Source organism: Azolla caroliniana, unplaced genomic scaffold, assembly GCF_043228905.1.
Source record: "Azolla caroliniana isolate FFs.n. ecotype wild unplaced genomic scaffold, voAzoCaro1.0.p SCAF_1, whole genome shotgun sequence".
Taxonomy (NCBI): Eukaryota; Viridiplantae; Streptophyta; class Polypodiopsida; order Salviniales; family Salviniaceae; genus Azolla; species Azolla caroliniana.
The window spans coordinates 28,962,978-28,984,958 of NW_028230436.1; the positions used below are offsets into that span (position 1 = coordinate 28,962,978).

A 21,981-nucleotide genomic window follows, 5' to 3' on the forward strand; every position below is an offset into this window, starting at 1 on the left:
TTGTACTCATGCAAATGTTTTTTGGTAATTTTCTTTATCTTAACTACATCCAAAATTGTAATGCACTTTCAAGCTTCATGACATTCTTTATCAAACCATTTTTTCTTTGAACTACATCTCTTGGTGCATTTCCGAGATGTGTGCTTGGTCGAAAGTTTAGGCATGAGAGAATGGCTTTCTTAAAAGCTTCCCATTTGCATCATAATATGGCACCATGTTGTATCTTTGTCATTTTTGACATATCCTCAACCATCTTGGAATACATGAGCGATGACTTAACGTTCATGGTCAAGTGTGGTTGTTTATTATCTTCAATGACCTTCTCACCGTCAAACCTATGCATGCATTTGACGTCAATACATAAAGTCTTATGATCGGATTCCAGTGTAGAGAGAGAGAGAGAGAGAGAGAGAGGTCTTAGATGAATTTACCTCAATTGTTTGAGGTTGTTCAATGGAGACCGATAGGTTGTTAACACTTACATTCTACTAAATTAATGCACTCTACAATTACTTAACACATGCACAGGGCTAATAAAATTACAACTTACCACAATTAAAACACAACTTACTGTAGAGATGGGATCGTAAATCTTACCAAAATATACACATAAATACACAACTCGGAACACAGAATGGGAAATAGACAAAGATATGCAATGCACACAGTTTTACGTGGAAACCCTAAATGGGGAAAACCACGGGACAACGGATCTTCCACTATACACAAGGAGTACAAATATACGGTTACAACTCTTCTCTAATGCTCAGAGGATAACCACTTAGGGTTCTTGGTAGGTTTGCCGCTCTCTCTCACGCACTCTCCACACTCTACAACTCACACGCTATTCGTTGTGTTCTACACTGCTATTGTACATCACTATGTTTGCCCTAGGTGTATTTATACTTATACACATTATGGGCTATTTACAAATGTAGCCTCTACTACTATCTTCCTATTTCTATACTAATAACAGTTTAATTAGTCGACTGGTCAACTAGTCGATTCGACTAATCGTCTCCTGTGTCGATTGTCTAGTCGGTTTGACTAGTCGGCCTTTTTGTCGACCATATGGTCGGCCCGACTAGTCGGTCGTGTCTTCGACTTGGATCATTTACTATGTTATCGGCTCTCTCTCAGTCGACTCTCCATGACATCGATTGTCGGCTCTTGACCTGACCAGTCGGCTACTCCTTTGTCTTCGACTCTCGGTTCTCGGCCCGACCAGTCGGCTACTCCTTGTCTTTGACTATCAGCTTTCAGTCCAACCAATCAGGTCCTCCCATAGGAGGGACATATTCCTAACACTTACCACAAGAGATACAACCATACTATATTCATATATAGGGTGAAGGAAATAAAGATACGCTAACATCAAAATCAGCCTAGACACAATTTACCCTAAAGTATATCTACAATGTGAATTGTAAAGAAAACTAATGTAACACCATTTATTAGCATCCTCAAATACCAAATATGGCCGGTGGGACCAAGTGCGAGAAAACTATTACATGGGTTTTAAGGAGGTTGCAGGTCTCCAAATGGAAGGTGGCAATTGCAAGGATGGAAGAGTTTTGTGATAGGAGGTCGTATAATACTATTGCCTATGAGAAGTGTGACTTTTTTCACTTTGTGCTCATACACAACAAATCTTTCTATGCACAAAACTCTGGCCCCTTTAGTGGGTAGCGTGTTTAACTCTTCAACTTGATGAAATAATTGATGCCTTTTCCTAATTTCCCGGGGGGAGGGGGATAATAAGAAAAGCATGCTGGAAATCTTAAGAAAACTTTGTACTACCATATACAAACATGTCAACTGTAACCATAATGAAAGAAGGTCATCTTTAATGAATGGCCATGGCTTCTCTAACCCTACACAAGAAACAACTTCATTGAATTGTTGTTGTTTATACCTACTCCCTATATTTGTAAATGGAACTACTACATTCAATGGCTTTGAGGAGCTTTTGGCACATTGTCTATTGATTTTACTTGCACATATATTCTTCCTATTGACCATCATGATGTGTGACCCCTGTTGTGCATCACTATTAAATTCTTTATTTTCTAACTCATCAAAGTTTGCATGAATGTTAGACATAAGAACATAGGTGGAAGCATTATTTGGGTCAATTTTCAAGGCACGATCAAAGCATTTCCTTCCCATTTCCAGTTTCCCATGCATTCTACAACCACTAAGAACTGATGTCCAAGAAATGTCATCGGGAAGGTTGGGCATTGTTTCAACCAAGTCTTCAGCCACATAAAACAACCCTTCCCGGCTCAAAACATCGATTATATATCCATAAACCTCATCTTCATTTGATGATTCAAGACACCCTCCTAAGCCCTTCAAACAGCTAGCTTCACCATCTAACCTTTCACCATACTTTGCATTAGCTGCCATAATGATACATCGTGATATTTCATCTCTATTTTTCCATGTATCAAACACTCGTTGTGCCTCCCCCAAGCTGCCACACCTTGCGTACATATCAATCAATGTATTCCCTAATGCACTATCAAATTCAGATCCACCTTTCAAAACTTGGTCATGTATAAACCTTCCAAGGCCTATTACGCCTATACGGCCACATGCTTTCAATATCGAAGTATAGATTGCTTTGCTTGGCTCGATACAGTCTTTGGGCATTTGTTCAAATAATCTAAGTGCATCATATGCACGCCCATGCTCAGAAAACCCATCAATCATAGCACCCCATGATACAACATCTTTGTGTTGGATCATTTCGAACAATCTATATGCCTCCTTCAAATTCGCAAATTTAACATACATGTCAAGAAGGCTACTCTCGATGGTCACCTCCAATTCATATCCATGCCTTACAATATAGTCATGTACAATTCTACCTTGGCGAAGGGCTACTGAGCTTCCACATGCCTTCAAAACAGAAAACAATGTGCCAGCAACAGGTTCAATGCTTCCTTGTTCCATTTGCCAAAAGCAATCCAATGCTTTTGAGGCAAGCCCATGCCGAGAATATGCCATAATGATTGCATCCCATGACAATGCATCTCGGAGATGTAATCCATCAAATATTTTACATGCATCTTTTAAGCTATATAATCTAGCATACATGGAAATAAGTGCATTGGCGATACTAGTGGTGAGATTTTCACAAACTCTCATAATACGGTCATGCATGAGCCAACCTTCACAAAGTGTATAAGTGGTGTCACATGCTCTTAAAATGCATGAAAATATGATTTCGTCAGGCACAATATTGACCTTTTGCATATATTGGATAAGCTCAAGAGCATGAAGTGAATGCTCATGATTAGTGTATCCTGTTATCATGGTCGTCCATGACACCAGATTCTTATCAGACATTCTATCGAAGATTTTTCGAGCTCCTTTCAAGCTTCCACAATTTAAATATGAATAAATTAGAGCATTTCCAATTGCTATATCAGGCTGAATTCCACTTCTAATAAGAAGATCATGTATCGAATGAAAGTGTATAAAACATCTAGCCTTGCCACATGCATGTAATACACATGAGAATGTGATTCGGTTGGGTTCAATGCCCTTTTGCAGCATTTTCCAAAAAAGCTCAATTGCACCCAGAGGGTTGTCATTATGAGAAAATCCGACCATTAGTGTAGTCCATGACACGAGATCTTGATTCGGCAAATTGTCAAATACTTTTCGTGCATCTTCTAGACTACCATAATGTGCATACATGTTTATGAGAGCATTTCCTACTTCAACATCAGATATGAGTCCATTTCTTAGTATACAATCGTGAAGCATTTTTGCATGGCCAAAGCTACAACAAGCTCTAATGATTCCAAGGAATGTCACTTTCTCCGGAAGAAGATCATCTTCTTTTCGCATTCTTTCCAGCATTTTAAGGGAATGTAAGTAGTGGCCATGCTGAGCATACCCTTGAATGATGATGTTCCATGAAATAATGTCCCGACAGGGAATTTGTTCAAATACTTTGTATGCTTCACTTAACAACCCACATTTTGCATAAACATCAATAAGCTTGTTACCTACACCAACATTTGAAGACAGATCAATCTTAACAATAAGATCATGTAGTTTTCTGCCTTGCTTTAACAAATAAAGATTTCCACAAGCTTTCAAAGAAGACACAAGAATGGGTTCATTTGGCTGGATGCCTTCTTGAATCATCTCATCTAAAAGTTTGAATACTCTCATTTCTTCACCATTTCTCGCATATCCATTTATCAATGCACCCCACGAAATGAGATTTTTTCTACTGCCTAATCCACGAAACACAAATTCAGCATCGGTAACACATTGCGATTTTGAATATACATCAATGAGAATGCTCCCGATGTATACATCCAGTTCTCTTCCTTCTTCAACGATCTTCCCATGTATGAGTCTGCCCTCTATTACGCTATCACTATAAGTGTGACTATTACATGCCTTAAGAAGACCCACAACAGTCGGGTTAGAGACCATCCCAACATGTTTCTTCTGCATTCTAACAATGGATTCAACAGAGTTTCCACTTTTCTTCACAAGTGATTCTGAAGCGCATACACTGCTACTCTATAGTGTCAGACAGCAATTAGCAGCTAGAAACTGCAGGAAAAACATGCTATGGAGATAAAGAAATCTGTAAATTACAGAGCTAAGCATTTGGTTTGCTGTATGTAGCAGAGTAAACTGACTAGAGGAGGAACTAAGTACGCATACGAATACGAATACGTATATATATGTGTATGTACATATGTATGTATGTTGGACGATAGGTTATAAGTTATAACTTATGTCACTTGGATAAGAACAATATTTCTGTCTTTTAGACAAAATTCCAAACAAGTTTTTTAATCTCGACTTTGCTACCGAAGATCTTTCATATTATAATGAAATGGGATGGGCCACGATTTATGTCTTATTTCCATTATGTGTTTATGCACGAGCTAGGAGATCGATCTATGTGCATCAAAAGGTGGGTGGGTGGGGGGGAAGGGAATGAAATGTGTTTCGAGAACCATATGCAGAGAATATTGTATAAGAAATACCGAAAGGCTACATTGTGAAAATTATAATATGGGCTCTGCGCCTCACACAAATGACACCATGTGCCTTGTGAGTAATTCTGAGTACCAAACTATCTTGCCAAGGTTTTGTTCCTCACTTGCAAGTGTACAACATTGAAGAGAGGGGTACAAGATACAAGGAGTAAGTATACTCTCATTGAGGAATTGATCAAAACAAGTACAATGAATCATCTCAGGATGCAAGAGAAGAGTCCATAAACGATTGTAATTGTTTTGTTAGTGCTTGCAAAATGTCACGTTGATGTAAAAGTGGGATTATATGTTACCAAATATTATGGCATAAACGTGAATTGGGTGGCTTTATATCAGGGTGGATCGAATTAGAGAAAAGAAAGAGAACGGAGAAAGAATAAGAAATTGACAATGTATTAACAATGAAAACAAGGGATACAAGAATATGCGGAAATTTGGTGTTGAACTGAAATGGTTCATCAATGATTAAATCACCTACTTATATGGCATGGTTGGACAAATGTATGTTTTTGCCACCTCGAATACATGCATGATCACCACTTGGCATTCATGAAAGCTTGTCATTTGATGATCATGCATTAGCTTGTGCAAGGTGGTGACATCTCCTAATTGATATATAGTCAAGATTATATAAAATGGTAAAAAGGCAACCTATTGGATAATATATTGTGAAATGCACATAAAAGGAATCCAAACTAGCTTACTTGGCTTCTTACTTCTTGCTCAATTTATAGTCGATACAAAGGTGCCCATTTGGGTTGGCTTAGCTACATGCGTGCTAAAAAGGGTGTGCTAAAAGGGTGGGTTGGCGTAGCTACATGCATGCTAAAAAGGGTGTGCTAAAAGGGTGGCACAAAGGAACACATGCACACCACAATATACACACACATATATTATATATAGAATAAAGTTTGTAGCTTCAAGTCTTTGTCGGACTTTCTTATTACGATTATGGTATTATGTATATGTATGCTACTTTGTATAAATGTTTTGAGAATACCCTCCAAATGCCAATGATGCTTTTATTAACTCATGCAATGAGCTCCGTGGTGACGGGCATGAGGTTAAAGAACTAAGTATCCTTCTTATTTCATCAAATGATAATTCCATTGAAAGGAGGCATGGGATCCAAGGAGCTTGATACATTCCATATCTCATGGTAAAAAGTGTACATGTGCATTATAGGACGTGAAAAAGGCTATAAGTTTCTCCACAAAGATAGGGCTTCATTGCAATCTTGTTACACCAATGTGCCCCTCAAGTAGCTTTGATGTAAAACATTTCCCTATACATGGGCACTTTTTACTATAGGGCTAGGTAGAGGTTTTTTCGTCCATGTAACCACGTATGTATACATGATATACTAATATGTCGTGGTACATAAATAAGGTAGGGCTTTACATATAAATCTCACTTCACTCATACTTAATAGTAGTTGTTCATCTTTATCATTGGATAGCTCTCCCAAGCATCCTATTTTTTGTGTGTGATGCCCTTCTTCGCTCTTGTGATCCTACTTTTTGTGTGTGTGCTTCTATACGTGATCAATCACCCTCTCACATTGTCGCAGATTTCCGCATGGATGTGTCGGAACGGGGTGGGACCACCGGGGTCTCAGACCAAGGAGCCGGTGAGGAAAAGGGATTATCTGGATCGGATTCCGGGGTCGGATCGGCACAGTTTACCAATATCCTATTCGATCCAAACAAGTCTTTGGATGCTTGACGACGAGCACACGGGCTTGACACGCGTAATCGGTTCCAGAGCTGCGCCGGACAATGGGCAATGAACACACGGGCTCACACACCGAACACCCACACTCAACCGGGAATAGAACAGAGATGAGATCGCAAGCTCTGGACGCGACCAACTCACGACAAAACAGAAACGAGACAGAATTGCCGGGCAAGAGCAAAGACTCCGCAAACACTAATAATTAACAAAGGAAAATAGAAGATTACAACCAGACGCATCCGGCAACATAGAGCTTTAAGCTCCCGACACTCACACACATACACGCTAGCGAGCCTCTGATCGGGAGCACACGGCTACCATCGCAAAACGGAGGCCTAGCAACACAACCCGAAACTGAAAATAGAGAATGAGAGAACACGGAAGTCTGCAGAGCTGGTCGGACAACACTTGGTTCTCCAATACATGGATTCCCAATACAATCTCAAACCTCCCCTTTTATAGCACAAAGGGGAGGCCGTTACATCGTGTTCAGTGACAACCTTTCTTATAGAGATTTCCCTTGATTTCCTCACATCAAATCCTAGTATTCCTCTCTATACGCGTGGGACTAAAAGTACCCATTAACTACTCTGCCTAGTACTTTAAATATTCTACACGTATTTACATTTCTTGTACTCCCTCGTTCACATGCGTTTGGCTCTCTTTTTCCCCTTATGGCCGGAATCCTTCACGACAACGTACTTATCAAATCTAACTTGACTGTTTCATTTTCTTTTTTAAAATGAAGAATTGGTTATATGACCAGACATGAGTTCAACACATATCAAGGTCTCTTGTTAAAGCTCAAGCTCGGACAACTCTATTTTGGCTTTTCTACCTTGTCTTTTATTTATCAATGAGTTGTTAGACTATGTGAATACAAACACATCGAGGCACAAATGGAAGAAATGAAGATTGTATTGCAAAGTCCTATCACAAATACATAAAGGAGATCAACAATCATCTTGAAATATACAAGTGAAAAGAATTGCACTAAGCTCATTTAGAGCCAATAATTCTTGATCGTAACTTATCAAAAGCCTGATTCCATCCTCTTGATGAGTAAGATGAAAGGAGCTCTAATTCAGCCCTCTAGATGAAAGAGATGAATGGAGCTCTAAGTCAACCCCCTAGATGAAAAAGATGAATGGAACTCATTATATGTCCACAAATTGTGTATAATACAAGATACAAAAGATAAGAATTGAGCTTGTCATGAGAGACTTGCACTTGCACTTGCACTTACACTTCAGTTCCATACCATAAGATTGTATGTACTTGATTTATAACCCCAACTCTACACCACTCTCAAAATATGCATTAACGCAATAACCACCAAAATCGACAAAACAAAAAAGCTTAGTCCATGAAATGCAATGTACTCAATTTAGTCACTACAACTAATGTAGTGAAGTAACCATTCCGATACAACCAGAAGGAGCTCATTGAATGATGTCACACATTAATCATGTTTCTTGGGTTTCTTTCACTTTCAAAATCGTTCTCATCAACTGGACAAATGGATTTATGCTTAGTTACAACAATCTCATAAATTGAGAACAAGTGGTTTTAGCACATGCACAGTACACAAAATCACTGTATGTAATCTTAAAAGCCTAAATATGGACATCATTCCTTACCCTTAGTGAAGTCTACACAAAATTCGCTTAAAACACCTAATGAATGAATGTCTTCAAAACATCAATCCAAATCTATATTTTGAAAAGAAATGGAAAAAGGGGTTGAAGTACAAATATTACAACATGGTTAGGCCCTTCTGTCTTGGGATATAGCAAAACAGACAAACCAGGAGTCCCAAAATCATATTCAGCAGCAATTTGGGTCTCATTATCTATCCATGGCCCTTGAAGACACACCCAGCCCAGTCAAGTCAATCTATATAAGTGATTAGTCAGGCAAAATTTGAGAGTAATGTTTTACTTACCAATCTCAAATATTTCCCATGCCATTGTTGTATGGTTTGGATATGAAATTCAGAAATATCGATCACATATAGGTCATATGTCCAAATTGTATAGTAATAATATGACAATTTTTTGAATGGGTGTTCGCTACATCTTCTTGGGCAAACTTTCCAGTACAAAGTTTCATTGACAATGTCTCAGAGCTGAGATAACGAGTTCAGATATGTGCTAAGATTCTCCCTCGCTTGTTTAGCTTCCTCATTTTCATCTTCAGCATCACCAAGTCGTTTCTCAGTATCCTCCACTTGCACTATAACTTCAGGCTCTGGGAAATGCACTCCCTCTACGCCACCAAATTCAATGCACATATTATGCATGATACAACAAGCATGTATCATTTTTGGCATCCGTTCAATATTGGGTTGTTTCACAATCCCATGAAACATCCTCCATGTCCCTTTCAAACGCCCAAATGCCCGAGCAATTGCAATACGAGTGGAAAATAGCTTATCATTATAGAAAGCTCGTTGCGAGGTTATTTCATGTTCTTTGTATGGCCTCATCAACCACGGGAGGAGGGGGTATTCAGTGTCAGCAACAACATATTCTCCAATGGAGAGATCCCCTCCAGGCATCGGATCTCCGTTGAGACGTTGCCCATTTATGCACTTCTTGTAGAAGGCAGATTCCTTGAGGCATTTGGTGTCGTTCATTGACCCAGGGTAGCCGACACATACGTCCAAGAACCTCAATTCGGTGTCTATAACAGCTTGAAGAACCATACTAAAGTTGTGGTTTTTATCCACCCATATGTCTGCGGGCTCACCCGAGGGGAGCTCCATGATGATGTGAGATGAATCCAAAGCTCCGCAACAATTCAAGAGACCATGCTTGTTAAGAAACCCATCTTTCACTCTCAATGAATGCTCGGGAGATGAAGAGGAGGAGGGCCATTGGAGGTAAAAACCTGCACGGCGACGCACTGAGGCAACAAATTTGGTCACAATTTTGACAACGGTGGATCGGCCACAGCTGAGGAGCTCAGAGACTGTCTTCAGTGTGTTGCCCGTGGAAAGACGGGTGACAGCAATTGCAACCTGGCGCTCCACAGACATGACTCGGCCCTCGAGGCGGAGGGACATGGGTATGTCACCTTGCTGCATGTCCTCCCGGCACAGGTCACACACTGTGACCAGGAAGCCCACGGGGAGGCGGAACACGTCGGCATAGGAAGGGTCATCCTCACGTGCAAAACCAACATGGTGGTTCCACCAATGCACAGTACGAGGTCTCATGTATGAAGCCTCAGGATGAGGCATGGGAACCCCATAGGTTCCATATAGAATCACACCCCCTTTATCATCACCATCATCATTGTCATTAGTAGCTTCTTTCTCTGTTACTTCACACTTCTCTTCACGCTTTCCTCCCACTAAACCTTCAATCTGAGGCTTTCGATCTTCCAACTCTCCCTCTTCTTTCTGTTTTGCGACTTGTTTTCCTTCTTCTGCTTGTGCTTCTGTGTCTACTCCAACTGTGGCTCCGTGATCGTCATCGTCATGGGATTCATTACGATCATCGTCTTCTCCGCCTTCCTCCTCCTCCTCCTCCTCTTCTTCTTCATCTTCCTCTTCTTCTGCTGCTTCTTCTTCTGTGCGATCGTATCCTTCTGCAGACATGCCGAAAGGGTTGACAGAGGCCGCATCTTGGAGGAGGAGATTCCAGAATCTGAGGCACGACTGAGCGCAATGTGCGGCGGCAGAGACGGAGGGAATAACAACGCGAGGGTCGACTCGCTGGCGGCGAGAAGCTCGGCTCCGGTTCATCACGCGCACGTTCCTTCGGCTCCGCACAGCTAGGTCCAGAAAAAGTACACACACGCCAGACACAGACGGAGAACAGGAAGAAGAAGAAGAAGAAGCAGAAGCAGAAGGAGATCATGATCATGATTCATCATGTGAAGCCTCTCTTAGTTAGGGTTTGTAGATAGACCTACGCATGATGATTGATAAAACCTACGCATGATCATCATCATGTGAACCCTCCCTTAGTTAGGGCGTGTGGAGAAGAAGCCTACGCATGATCATCATCATCATGTCAACCCTCCCTTAAGTTAGGGGTTTGTGGATAAACCTAGGCATGCTCATCGTTGTGTGAACCCTCCCTTAAGTTAGGGGTTTCTGGATAAAGCTAGGCATGCTCATCATCCTGTGAACCCTCCTCCCTTAGGGTTTGTAGATAGGCCTATGCATGATATGATCATCATCATGCGAACCCTCTCTCAGGGAGGGTTTTGTATTCTATGGTTGATCCATCAACCTACACATGGATGTTATGCACAACAACCTCCTTTGGCCTTTCGTCTATGTCAAGCAGCAATGATGATGATGATGATCGAAACTTGTTCACCCTTCGCTCTTCCTTTTCTGAGTTGTGGGCATCATCACATATGCTTAGTTGGTTCCGACAAGGGTTGACAATGTGTTTATGAATCCCCTTTTGACGCCTCCGAATGAGCCCCTTTAGGGCTAATCATGATTCATAACATTTGATGCTCGTTCAATTGGAATTTGCTTCAATTGCAAGTTTCTTGATTCCTCTATAGGCTTGTCTGAATCCCATAAATTGTACGCTTCACCACCATGTGCACCCAATTACATCGATGTCCAATGGATCACCTCACTAAGAAGCACTCTACATACATCTTTTGATGAAAGTGTTCCCTCTGCAAACTTGTGCTAAGCATTGTCCTGAAGGTTTCTCACAAGTTAGGCAAATTTGTACATGAGCACAATGATTTGCATCTTTAGATCTAGGCTCATCTTTGGTCCCTTGAATTACTAAATGATGGCGTCAAACTCCATGATGTGGGTAATGACCAAGTTAGATTCCATCAACCTCATACAACCTCCTCATAAGATAGACCTTGCTTGAGGTGGTGTTTTACTCATATGCTTTATTGAGCTTAGTATTCCCATATTGAATGTGCACTAAGGGTCATGGGAAAGATCTAAGACCAAAATCATTTAGGGTAGAACATTGTTCAAAGTTTCCTTGTCATCCTCAAGAGAGAACATTAAGAGTTGAAAGATTATTTGGGCAACATTGCATAGTGTTGTATAAACTAACACCCATGCAATATAATGTGTTATGCTCTTAAAGCGGTTTTACGTAGATCATGGAGAACAAGATTGTCATTTGTAATACAAGTTGATGTATGCAATCAAATCCTAGGGCAATGGTAAGAACCTAGTTGTATTTTGTCAAACTTACGGATCTTTAACCCTCCTCTTCATTGAGGTGGAAAGCTTCCTTTGGAAGTTCTTATTGGTGTGACTCCACTCAATGAAAAGTAAATGACGGTTGTGATAACATAGTAGTAGTATGGTGGCATGATATTACTTGTTTGAGCTTATGAGGTGGCACACTTTCCCACCTTAGCCAAATTCCTAACAAATTATTCAGTAGTCTTTTTCCCTCGAAGATCAATACATTTAAGCATGCTTTGCTTTCTTCACTCCTAAAATCCAAAAGGATTCCTGGAATGTTTGTATATCCCCCGACTCTCCATCCCACAAACAAAGATCACCAATTGTGATTTTGTGTACTTACATACATGAGAGGGAGACAGAGAGATGCTGAGTTAGAGGAAAGTTAGCATCTATACTTCTTTATATACAGAAGTAGCCGAGTCCGACTAATGCAAACAAGCTATAACCATACAAGTAGACATTAAGTGAACAACGGTGGTGTATATATGTTTCATCTGATTATTACATATATATAGATATAACACAAATACATTCTTTGGAATAGAATCTCAATCATTTACGCGATGCTTATAGAGTCTACTCCATTTTTCATGCCTCATCTATGTCACTGCCAAGAGGATTGCATAATACATCAATCCTGGACCTATTAAAATTCCCATCAATACTGAAAATGAGAAAAATGTTATAAATGTGGAACTTCATTAACTTGTCGAGATTGGTGTCTCACCTTTCGAGAACAAATTTCCCTTCTTTATACTTCTCCCTTTCCTCATATGCCATATCCTGTCAACAAAATTTATACTGTCTTTTAAGAAAAAAATAGATCATTATTCATTGTTTACTAAAAGACAATTAACCAAAAATCCTGGAAAAGTAAAGAAACTCATTACATATTTCCATCCCACATTCTGATGACAACAAATGCAGTAAATGTCAGCAACTATATGCATCCCAGTACTCATCAACCTTTCCTCGTTATCTCCAGCTGTTATATTCACTCTGCAAGATGATCACGTGTCAAAAATACTATTTTCAGACATGTCAATATACATTGATAAGGCCAAAAATTGTAAAGAAATTCTATGAGTCAGAGCACATAACCATCCAACAATACAAAGAGAAAGAACGTCGTATGCACATTTAAAGTAGAGCATCAAGGGAAATGGTCCAACTTGAACAAAGCAAGCTAAAAAAGTAAAATTAAATGCATAGGAAGGGAGACTTACACATTGTTGAACAAGTAAGCCTTTCCATGCCGACAGTGAAATGTCTGGTAAACAAAAGAAAACCACCATGAAAAACACGTGGCCAGATAAAGGTATTAATCATTTTCTCGCGCATACATCCCCAAACCAAGCATGTGATACATTTTTTAATAATGAGTTATACTTTGAGCCCCGAGATAGAATCCGACTTTTAAAATCAAATACATTAACGAATCTTATATCAAACTCAGCTCTCACTCTCTAAGGGCTTTCATTTTTTTGCCACATAATATAGTCATATCAGATGAATTTCGTGGCCATGAATGTGACTGAAATGATACTCACATTTTAGGATTTTGATGGGACTCAAACAATGGGAAAAGGTCATATAGTTCAAAATTGGTGCTCCCTTGTGACAATTTCTTCTTATTCTTGTTCTCAGGGGTAAAATATGGCATATGGACCAAACTGAAACATTTTCATATAATGCGTGGGGAGTTAATGGGTAAAGAATTTTGTTAATTACCGTTGCAATTGAGAGTGCACATTGTGACTCAAAGAGAAATGTGTATGGATATGTCTGGGTTGAAAACACGGGGAAAGCTAACTCATTTGTGATCAGGAGAGGGAGACAGAATTTCAGAATGTTTCACAAGCACAATTGGTGTCAAGCAAGGATGCCCACTTTTCACCTACCATGTTTGAGTTTACAGAACAAGTAAGGACTCGCGAGGTTACCATTTAAGGACATATTAACCATCCTATAGTCACAGATGTGTGATATAGTTCTCTTGACTCACAAGGAAGAAACGTTTATCATTGTTCTAGAAAAGTTTTACATGTATAGTTCAAAACAAAAGTACACAATAATGAGTCTGCATTGTATATGTTAATGAGACACTAGAAGAGGTGGAGAGCTTAAATACCTGGGTCTTGAGTTTCAAGGCATAAAAAATGGCCTAATTGTGCAATGATGTTGACTGGAAGCAAGGGAAAGGACATACTATGCGTTTGAGGACATATTTAACAAAGTGGAAAGCAAATGTTGGGTTCTCAAGAAATACCTCCTATGTGACAGCATCTCCAGTCTACCTCAGAAAATAATTTGAACATGTCCAAAAGTGATTTCATACAAAGACACATACAATGTACATACTCCTACCCACTTCACTACCAGATCACTTTATATTGACACTGCAGGCATAGTGAGGTTTGTGGAGTACACATTCATGATGTGCCAAAACCATTGACACATCAACTTCCGACAATTGCATGGAAGCAAGCACCAGATGCACAAACTCAGCATATTGAACTCCGGATGGATGCAATACATCAAGAAGTGGCTTGAACGCTGAAATGCAACAAAATTGCTCCGTAGGCTCTACAACGAATGAAATTTGGTTGCAAAGTTGATTATATTACTGCTTGGGAGAAATGCAGAGGCTCAGGCTTTCATACATTATATCACATAGTTGCAGCAAACTACAAAACCATCTTCGCAATAATCACAGCCATCCTTATATCCTTGGTCCACCACCTTGTTTTCTATCCACGTCATCCCTTCCATTCATCATATCTCTTCATTATCTCTGATGCTAGACAGAGTGCTGCAGCACGGCAGAAGAGTCTCTCAGCAATGTTTCTGAATCTGGGTGTCATCCTACCTGAGAGCTCTGACTTCAATAATATTAGACCTTAAAATATGTTTTTGCCATTATCTATCTTTGACACCTATCTCTCCCCCCCAATCTCAACCACCATGTCGCCTCACAATTGCAATGCTTATTATATAATTCTTAAAAGATTTTATGTCACTAATCAGATCCACAGACACACCAAGATAATGATTTCTTTGGTTCCATTGGTCATATTTTAGCTCTCAAGAAGACAATAAAATCTCTGACGCTGATTTCTGACTTTGTGACTATTGAAGGATTCAAAACCTAAAACAACATATACACTGGAAGCATCATGCAAGTCAAAATTCACATTCGTGTATGTCTGTGATCTCATATGAGAGTTATAACATGTAAAATCGAATTTCCATACAAACATATGTACGTACACAAAGACACACATGAGAGTTATATCATACAAAACCAAACTTCCCATACATGCACACATACATAGAATATACACAGAAAGTCGCACAATATAGAAAACAAATAATTCAGTAACCAATATATTATCACACATACATGCATATACATATCCATACACAAGAAAACAACATGTGCAAAGTAATAATTCAGCACAAAAACAGCACATTACTAAAACTAGCATGGAAAAGACCTTCTTTTTTTAAAAGGATGTTCTGCCCCAAGAGTATTTTCTATTCTATTATTAACTTCTTCTTTTGTTCTTTCATCAGCAATAAACAAATATAATAAAGAAAAAACAGAGCACGTTTTCACTCTCTCTCACCTTGGACATGAGTTCGTCGATATTAGCTAATTGGGTATGGCAGAAGCAGCATGTGTAGAAAGCTCCATCCAACTTCTTCACATAAATCCGGCCCATGCTTTTCTTTGGTGACTACTTCTGTGTGTTTTCTCACTCTTTTTTCAGAATACGATCAATAACCTTGGATAGATGACGATGATGATTTTTTTTAAAAACAGGGGAGGGGGGGTTAACTGTTAGACAAGATCTCTCTCACGCACCTCCACATGATGATGATGATGATGATGATGATGTCTGTGATTGAAGGAGATGGTGCTTTTGGAAAGTTGCATTGAATTCATTGTAATATGAATGAGTCCAATTAGGAAGGAAGGAAGGAAGGAAGGAAGGGGGAAATGAAGGGTAAAAAGGCTGTCTCGAGGCCTATCCATCCATACATTGGTAGTACACGCAAAAAATGTCACACTCTTTAAGCCTCCACACTTAGGGACACAATCCATCTTTCGGGTGTATCTCGCTCACTCGCCCATCCCATCGTAGTTGTTCAAGACTCAAGCTTATGTCCACTCTAATTTGATGTCCGTGTGTGTTTAAACATACGTGTTCCCCAACATCCAGACAATGTGGTATGTTAAGTATGTCCACCTTTTATTGTATGTCCTAGTGTTGCTAAACGTGTGTCCACTCTCGCTGCTTGACAATGTGGTTCATTTAAGTGTATGTCCACCCCGTTCAGATATCCTTGTCTATTAAACGTGCATCGTGTCCACTCTCCTTTGATGTTGTGACCTAACAAGCTTTTGCTCCCCCCTCCAAACATTGAAACAAATATCCACAAAAATAGATACTCTATAAACTAATTGTTTTGTCCACTTCCATATTGTGGCTTTCACTCGTGCATTTGTTATTTTAAAGCCACACACTTTTCGACCTTCCAAAACCATGACTTTGTTAACCCACGCTTTTGAAGACCTTGAGACCACATCCATTAATGTTTCTTCATCAATCTCGCATGAAAGATGCTTTATTGCATCTTGCAACAATGGAAGGTTAGGACAACTCAATTAAATGCATTCATCGTGATTCCAATAATAGTACAATAATTATGATCAACTACCTTTCCTACATCTTCAAGGATCATGTAAGGGGCGAGCATTATCCACCAATCCTTCTAATTCACATCCAATATTACCTTTTTCGTAGGGGACTATTCGAAAACTTCACATCACTCATGTGTTTGAATAGAATGAACAAAAAGTTAAAGACACTTTTGTGTTGTAGATTGTTTCTTCTAGTATTGCACAAACTCCAGAAAAAGTACTGCAAGTGCTTAATATAATCAATGGATTTTATGTTTATTTTATTCACATTATTCATGAACCTAATAACAATGCGCGCTAAAGCCATACATGAAAATGCATTTACCTTGTATTGATTCTATGCATCCTATTTTTCACTATTTGACTTTATGCTAACAACCCAAACAATGAAATGTATGCATTTCAAGAGTCCGTAACAATGTTGTTTTACCTATCTTTTTTATTGCATTAAAACTTCTTTATATGGAATAATATCCATAAACATAAAAATGTGTACATCAATGTTCTCACAAATACACCCATATTGAAAAGCTCTCAATTATTGTTCTTATGAAAGCCTCATTTAAACATGATATGCAATAATACATTATTTCATCCAATGATCTTTTACCCTTCTTGTCTAACCAATCTCTCGGCTTTCTTAATATTTTATAGCACCTTAGGGGTAACATCAAGTCAAGTATATATCTAAATTTCATAAAAAGATCTATAGAGTTAGGCAAGGGATTATGCCAAGAATTGTTCAGAAAATATCAACAAGAGTATTGAAGAATCGACAAGACCTCAAGATGCAAAGGAAACACCTGGTCAAGGATTGCCTCCAAATATCCTTACCCTAGCATATGAATTACACATTAATAGTATACCCTCATAGACACCATTTCAATCGTTTCGTTCCCTCATACAATGACTTGATTTGATGTATGAGACAAAATTCAAGAAGTTATGGGCAATGCTACACTACACAATAGTTAAAAGGGATCAACATTTCCACATTATGTAAGGTAAGCATATTTCGTATGAAATATTATGATGAATATTGAATGAAAGAAAATTATATATTTTAACAAATTGGTATTACCAAAAGAAAGAATAGAATACTCTTGTAGAGTGACCAAGTGCTTCAATAATGAATAAGTCTCTTTGTAAAATTCAGTTGTGTTGACATTATAAACCCATGTATCTATAATGTGGGCTACCAACTAAATCCTCATGCATAAAGAAAGTTCATACCAAGCAATTTTTAAAGAGAAAACATTGCATTCAAGGGCATATGGATCATATACTATGCTCACATCTTGAAAAATGATACCATTGGTACCTCCATTTGTACATTCATCACAAATGTAGTAATTAGTGTAAGAGTTAGATGCACTTGGCAATAACTTAGTTACTAACCTAGAAATACCAGTAATCACAACTTAGTATTCATAAAAAATCAAGGCTTAAGTTATGTTGCCTTTCAATTTGTGCATTAATGGGGGTTAAGGTGGAACCAATCAAACATAACAGTGATTGATTGATTGACTAAAGAAAAAGAAGAAAGTTGAAAGCAATGAATATAGTACTTGGAATTTACTCCAACCATATTCATGTTGTTTCAAGTGAACATTCCATTTGCATAGTATACACTGCAAATGATTTCTGGACACAATAGGGCATAAATTTGTTACGGCCGGCAAGGAGTCCAAAATACGGAATTAATTATATATGGTTGTAAATGAGGATAGTGTGGACGGACGGACTGGAAACGGTATGCCGTTCCAGATCCGGACGGATCCCGAATAGGTGCGAGGGGCACCGTTTTGTACTACGGGCCGGAAACCTATTTAAAGGCCCGGACCCTATTGTAATGACAGCGGATAATTAATAGAGCTTATGATGTTTGTACTTCTGTCTTGATTTCCGTTCTGTAATCACTGTTATATCTTACGCGTGTAATTAACCAAGCAATCTAATCGTGTAACCTACGTAAGTCGGTGTAATCGTTGAATCTTAATCCTATGCCGTAATCACCCTTTGGTGAAGTGTCTCCGTGACACCTTGTGTTAGGCCTTGTCCGGCTAAGCGAATAACACAGTTTTGGCGACCACGATTCCTGCTTACTCGCAGCGAACGACGGTAATGGATGACTAGACCAACGCACGACTTGGTTACAGACCGAGCTCGACGCATCGCCGAACGGCAAAGACGGCGTGAGACTTTCCAGCAAGCAGCGCAGGAAATTCGCTCGGATCGTTCGTTCTCCAACGAGATCCGGAGAGTCGCGGAGGAATCTCTCCGGTTACGGCAAACTCGCAACCAGGACGACGGAAGCAGTCTAAGTAGTCTCCGGGAAACCGAACGACTCCTGGAGGCGCTGGCAAGCGGAGAAAACGAGGCAGAAGCCTTTTCAGCCTACGAATCAGATTCCGAAGGGGGATACAGCGTGCACACGAACTACCGGAGCAGCAACGATACCCCCGGCGGCCCGGAAGACGACGGGTCGGATACCGTGCCGACTCCAGAACCGGAACCGCTCAACCAGGGCTATCCGGAACCGCAAACGGAAGCCGTCAACCCACCAACACCGGAAGTGGAAGAAGCAAAGCCACCAACACCGACGAACGGACCGGCAAAGGTACCGGAAGTGGAACCGGAGAAAGAACCGGAAAAATATCAACAAACGCCACTAAACCGCGGCTTAATACTGGACGACGACATGCCGTTCCAATATTCAAAGTACCGCGATGATCCGGATGCGGAAGCGCATGTGGATGACTTCGAGCAGACATGGGAAGCAAATCACACGTCCCAGCGAATGACACCGGAGGAAGAAGAACGCTCGAAGATAGCGGAATTCGGAGTCACGTTGGAGGGACCAGCGACACGATGGCGGCGGTCGCAGGACCCGGCGACCATCACAACATTTGCAGAATTAAAAGCAAAATTCTTGCATTTTTTCCACAAGGAAGTCGACCAGACGACAATGGTGGGCCTGTTTTATACGATCCGGCAGGAGGCAGGGGAAAGCATTCCCCAATTCGTCATCCGTTTCCAACGGATGCATAGCCAGCTTGCTCGTGCACCCCCGGAGGAGGAATTACGGACGATATTTTTAAACGCACTCCGGGAACCGTTACGCACGGTGTGTACGGTGATCGACTTTCGAGGATGCACCATCGATCAGGTCATTGACCGGGTCAGGGAAATGGAAAAGACAAGCTCATGGCTTACGCTGGGAACACTACAACGGGCGTTACCCACCGAGGAAGATCTCCGGTTCCGGCAGGCAATTCAATGCACAATCTGCTTAAATGCCGGACACTCGGCAGTAGAGTGCACCATGCGCACTCAGTGTGTGATTTGTCAATCCAAGAGTCATACAACGGACCGGTGCGAGTACAACCTGTTAAATCGACAAGCACCACCCGTCCGACGGATCGAGCCAAGAAGCAGCCGAGACGAAGATGACGATCGTTGGCAAAGAGGGAACCGGTACCCACCGGCACAAGATGTCCGGTACGGAGACAGGCAAGAGAATGATGGCCGGTACGGGAATCGGCGTGATAACTACGACCGGTACGAGCGATCGGACCGTTATCGGGAGCCCAACAGACGACACGAGCAATACGACAGAGACCATTCGCCTAGTTACCGACGGCACCAGGAGGACTATGGCCGATTTTACGATCCACCACGACCGGACTACCGAAATAAGAATAAGAATAATAAGAAACGTAATTTCAAGAAAGGTGGTCACCCCAGGGACCCGGAACATGGAACACCAAGGAGCCAACCGGCACAGAACGCACCACTCGCTACGGGACCAACGCCGGCTACCAGCAATGCTGAATCCAGCAATACCCGTAAAGAGTACTGCTACTACTGCAGGCAGGAAGGCCACTACAGTAACCAGTGCCCGGTAAAGAGCTACGAGAAACGACCAGCAGTTAATATGGTGGTTCCAGAAGTGGCGGATTTACAGCAAGTAACCACACGGTCGAGGGGCATGGCCAAAGAGTGGGAAACACAAGAGGTCATACGAAAACAAGCGACGGAATGGGTGAAGGAAGCCAATGAAAAGAACGTCGCTGACGCGGAACGGCAAAAGGCAAATAGCATAGGGAGTGCCGGCGGTAGACACCCAGAAAACGAGACATGGCAAGCACTGCAAGAATGTCAGATCACGTTGCCGCTAGGAAGACTCTTACAGCTCGTGCCGCGATTTACGGAAGGGCTAAAAACGGGCATGTCAGACGGCATAGCCCCACCGGCACCAGTCCTCTTCTCAAACCCGGAGGAGGGACCAACGGTAGTGGACACTAGCAGTCCGGTGATTACAGCTATTGTCAAAGGGCACGAACTTCCCGGCACCGTAATCGATGGAGGTTCCGGGGTGAACGTAATAAGCCTCCGTACGTGTGATGCCTTGGGTATACATGAATGGGAGCCATGCCCGTTCTGGCTACGGATGGCGGATACGAGCTCGGTGCGGCCGACGGGCTTAATACGGAAATTGGAAGTCACCATAGGAGGCCACACATTTCACATCTCGGCTGTCGTGCTGCAGCTACAGGCGCAAGGCGCGTACCCACTATTGCTGGGCAGACCATGGTTGAAAACAGCACACATCAAGCAAAATTGGCGAAAAAATATGATTACCTTCCGGCGCGGAAAAGCCAAGGTCCGGGTACCGACACAACCACGGACGAGCAACGGTAAGGAATGCACACCGCTGTATGCGGAATGTGTGAACATGCTTGAAGGATTGGCAGACGACGAAGAAGCCCAGTACTTGGAGGAACATCCGAGGATCGTACCACTCTTCGAGATTGATGTAGCTGAAGCCGTAGCCGCATACTTGCCGCAGCGGGACGACGACACCGAAGCCGAACCAGACAAAGATGCGATTCGGGAATTACGGCAAGCACAGGAAGCATTGGAACGGGAAATGGCCGTTTCCCAACGGGTAAAAGCATCCCAGCTCGACGAAGTGAACCTAGGAAGCAAGGGCGAATCAAAGCCGGTTCACATCGCCAAAGAAATGAAGCCGGAAGATAAAGCGGCGATGATCAAACTGCTTACGGAGTTTCGCGACGTATTCGCCTGGTCATACGAAGACATGCGAGGGCTGGACCCTCAATTATATCAGCATCAAATCCACTTAGGCAAGGACGCGAAACCAGTGGCGCAACGACGATACCGAATGAACCCCAACTACGCCGCCAAAGTAAAAGAGGAAATCGACAAACTCCTAAGAGTGGGCTTCATCCGGCCGGTAAAGAAAGCGACGTGGCTGAGCCCCATCGTCGTCGTCCCCA

At 41.2% G+C, this 21,981-nt stretch overlaps 2 protein-coding genes across 3 annotated transcripts; both read right to left on the bottom strand.

Annotated features, from left to right (window-relative positions):
- Nucleotides 1–1,518: 1,518 nt before the first annotated feature.
- LOC147869504 (pentatricopeptide repeat-containing protein At2g33680-like) lies at nucleotides 1,519–4,629 on the bottom strand. The gene has a single exon (XM_087339289.1). The coding sequence runs from the start codon at nucleotides 4,480–4,482 to the stop codon at nucleotides 1,519–1,521; it is 2,964 nt and encodes a 987-aa protein (XP_087195415.1). The 5' UTR covers nucleotides 4,483–4,629.
- Nucleotides 4,630–12,432: 7,803 nt separating this feature from the next.
- On the bottom strand, nucleotides 12,433–15,958 carry LOC147869505 (protein yippee-like At5g53940). 2 transcript variants are annotated; one of them, XM_087330207.1, is made up of 5 exons: nucleotides 15,600–15,958; nucleotides 13,197–13,240; nucleotides 12,861–12,969; nucleotides 12,698–12,753; nucleotides 12,433–12,577 (listed from the first exon to the last, which is right to left on the bottom strand). In XM_087330207.1, the coding sequence occupies exons 1-5, from the start codon at nucleotides 15,693–15,695 to the stop codon at nucleotides 12,559–12,561; spliced, it is 324 nt and encodes a 107-aa protein (XP_087186333.1). In that variant the 5' UTR covers nucleotides 15,696–15,958; the 3' UTR covers nucleotides 12,433–12,558. The 2 variants fall into 2 exon arrangements, with proteins under 2 accessions (XP_087186333.1, XP_087186325.1); XM_087330199.1 differs by having other exon boundaries at nucleotides 12,433–12,613; nucleotides 15,600–15,953.
- Between the last annotated feature and the right edge of the window lie 6,023 nt (nucleotides 15,959–21,981).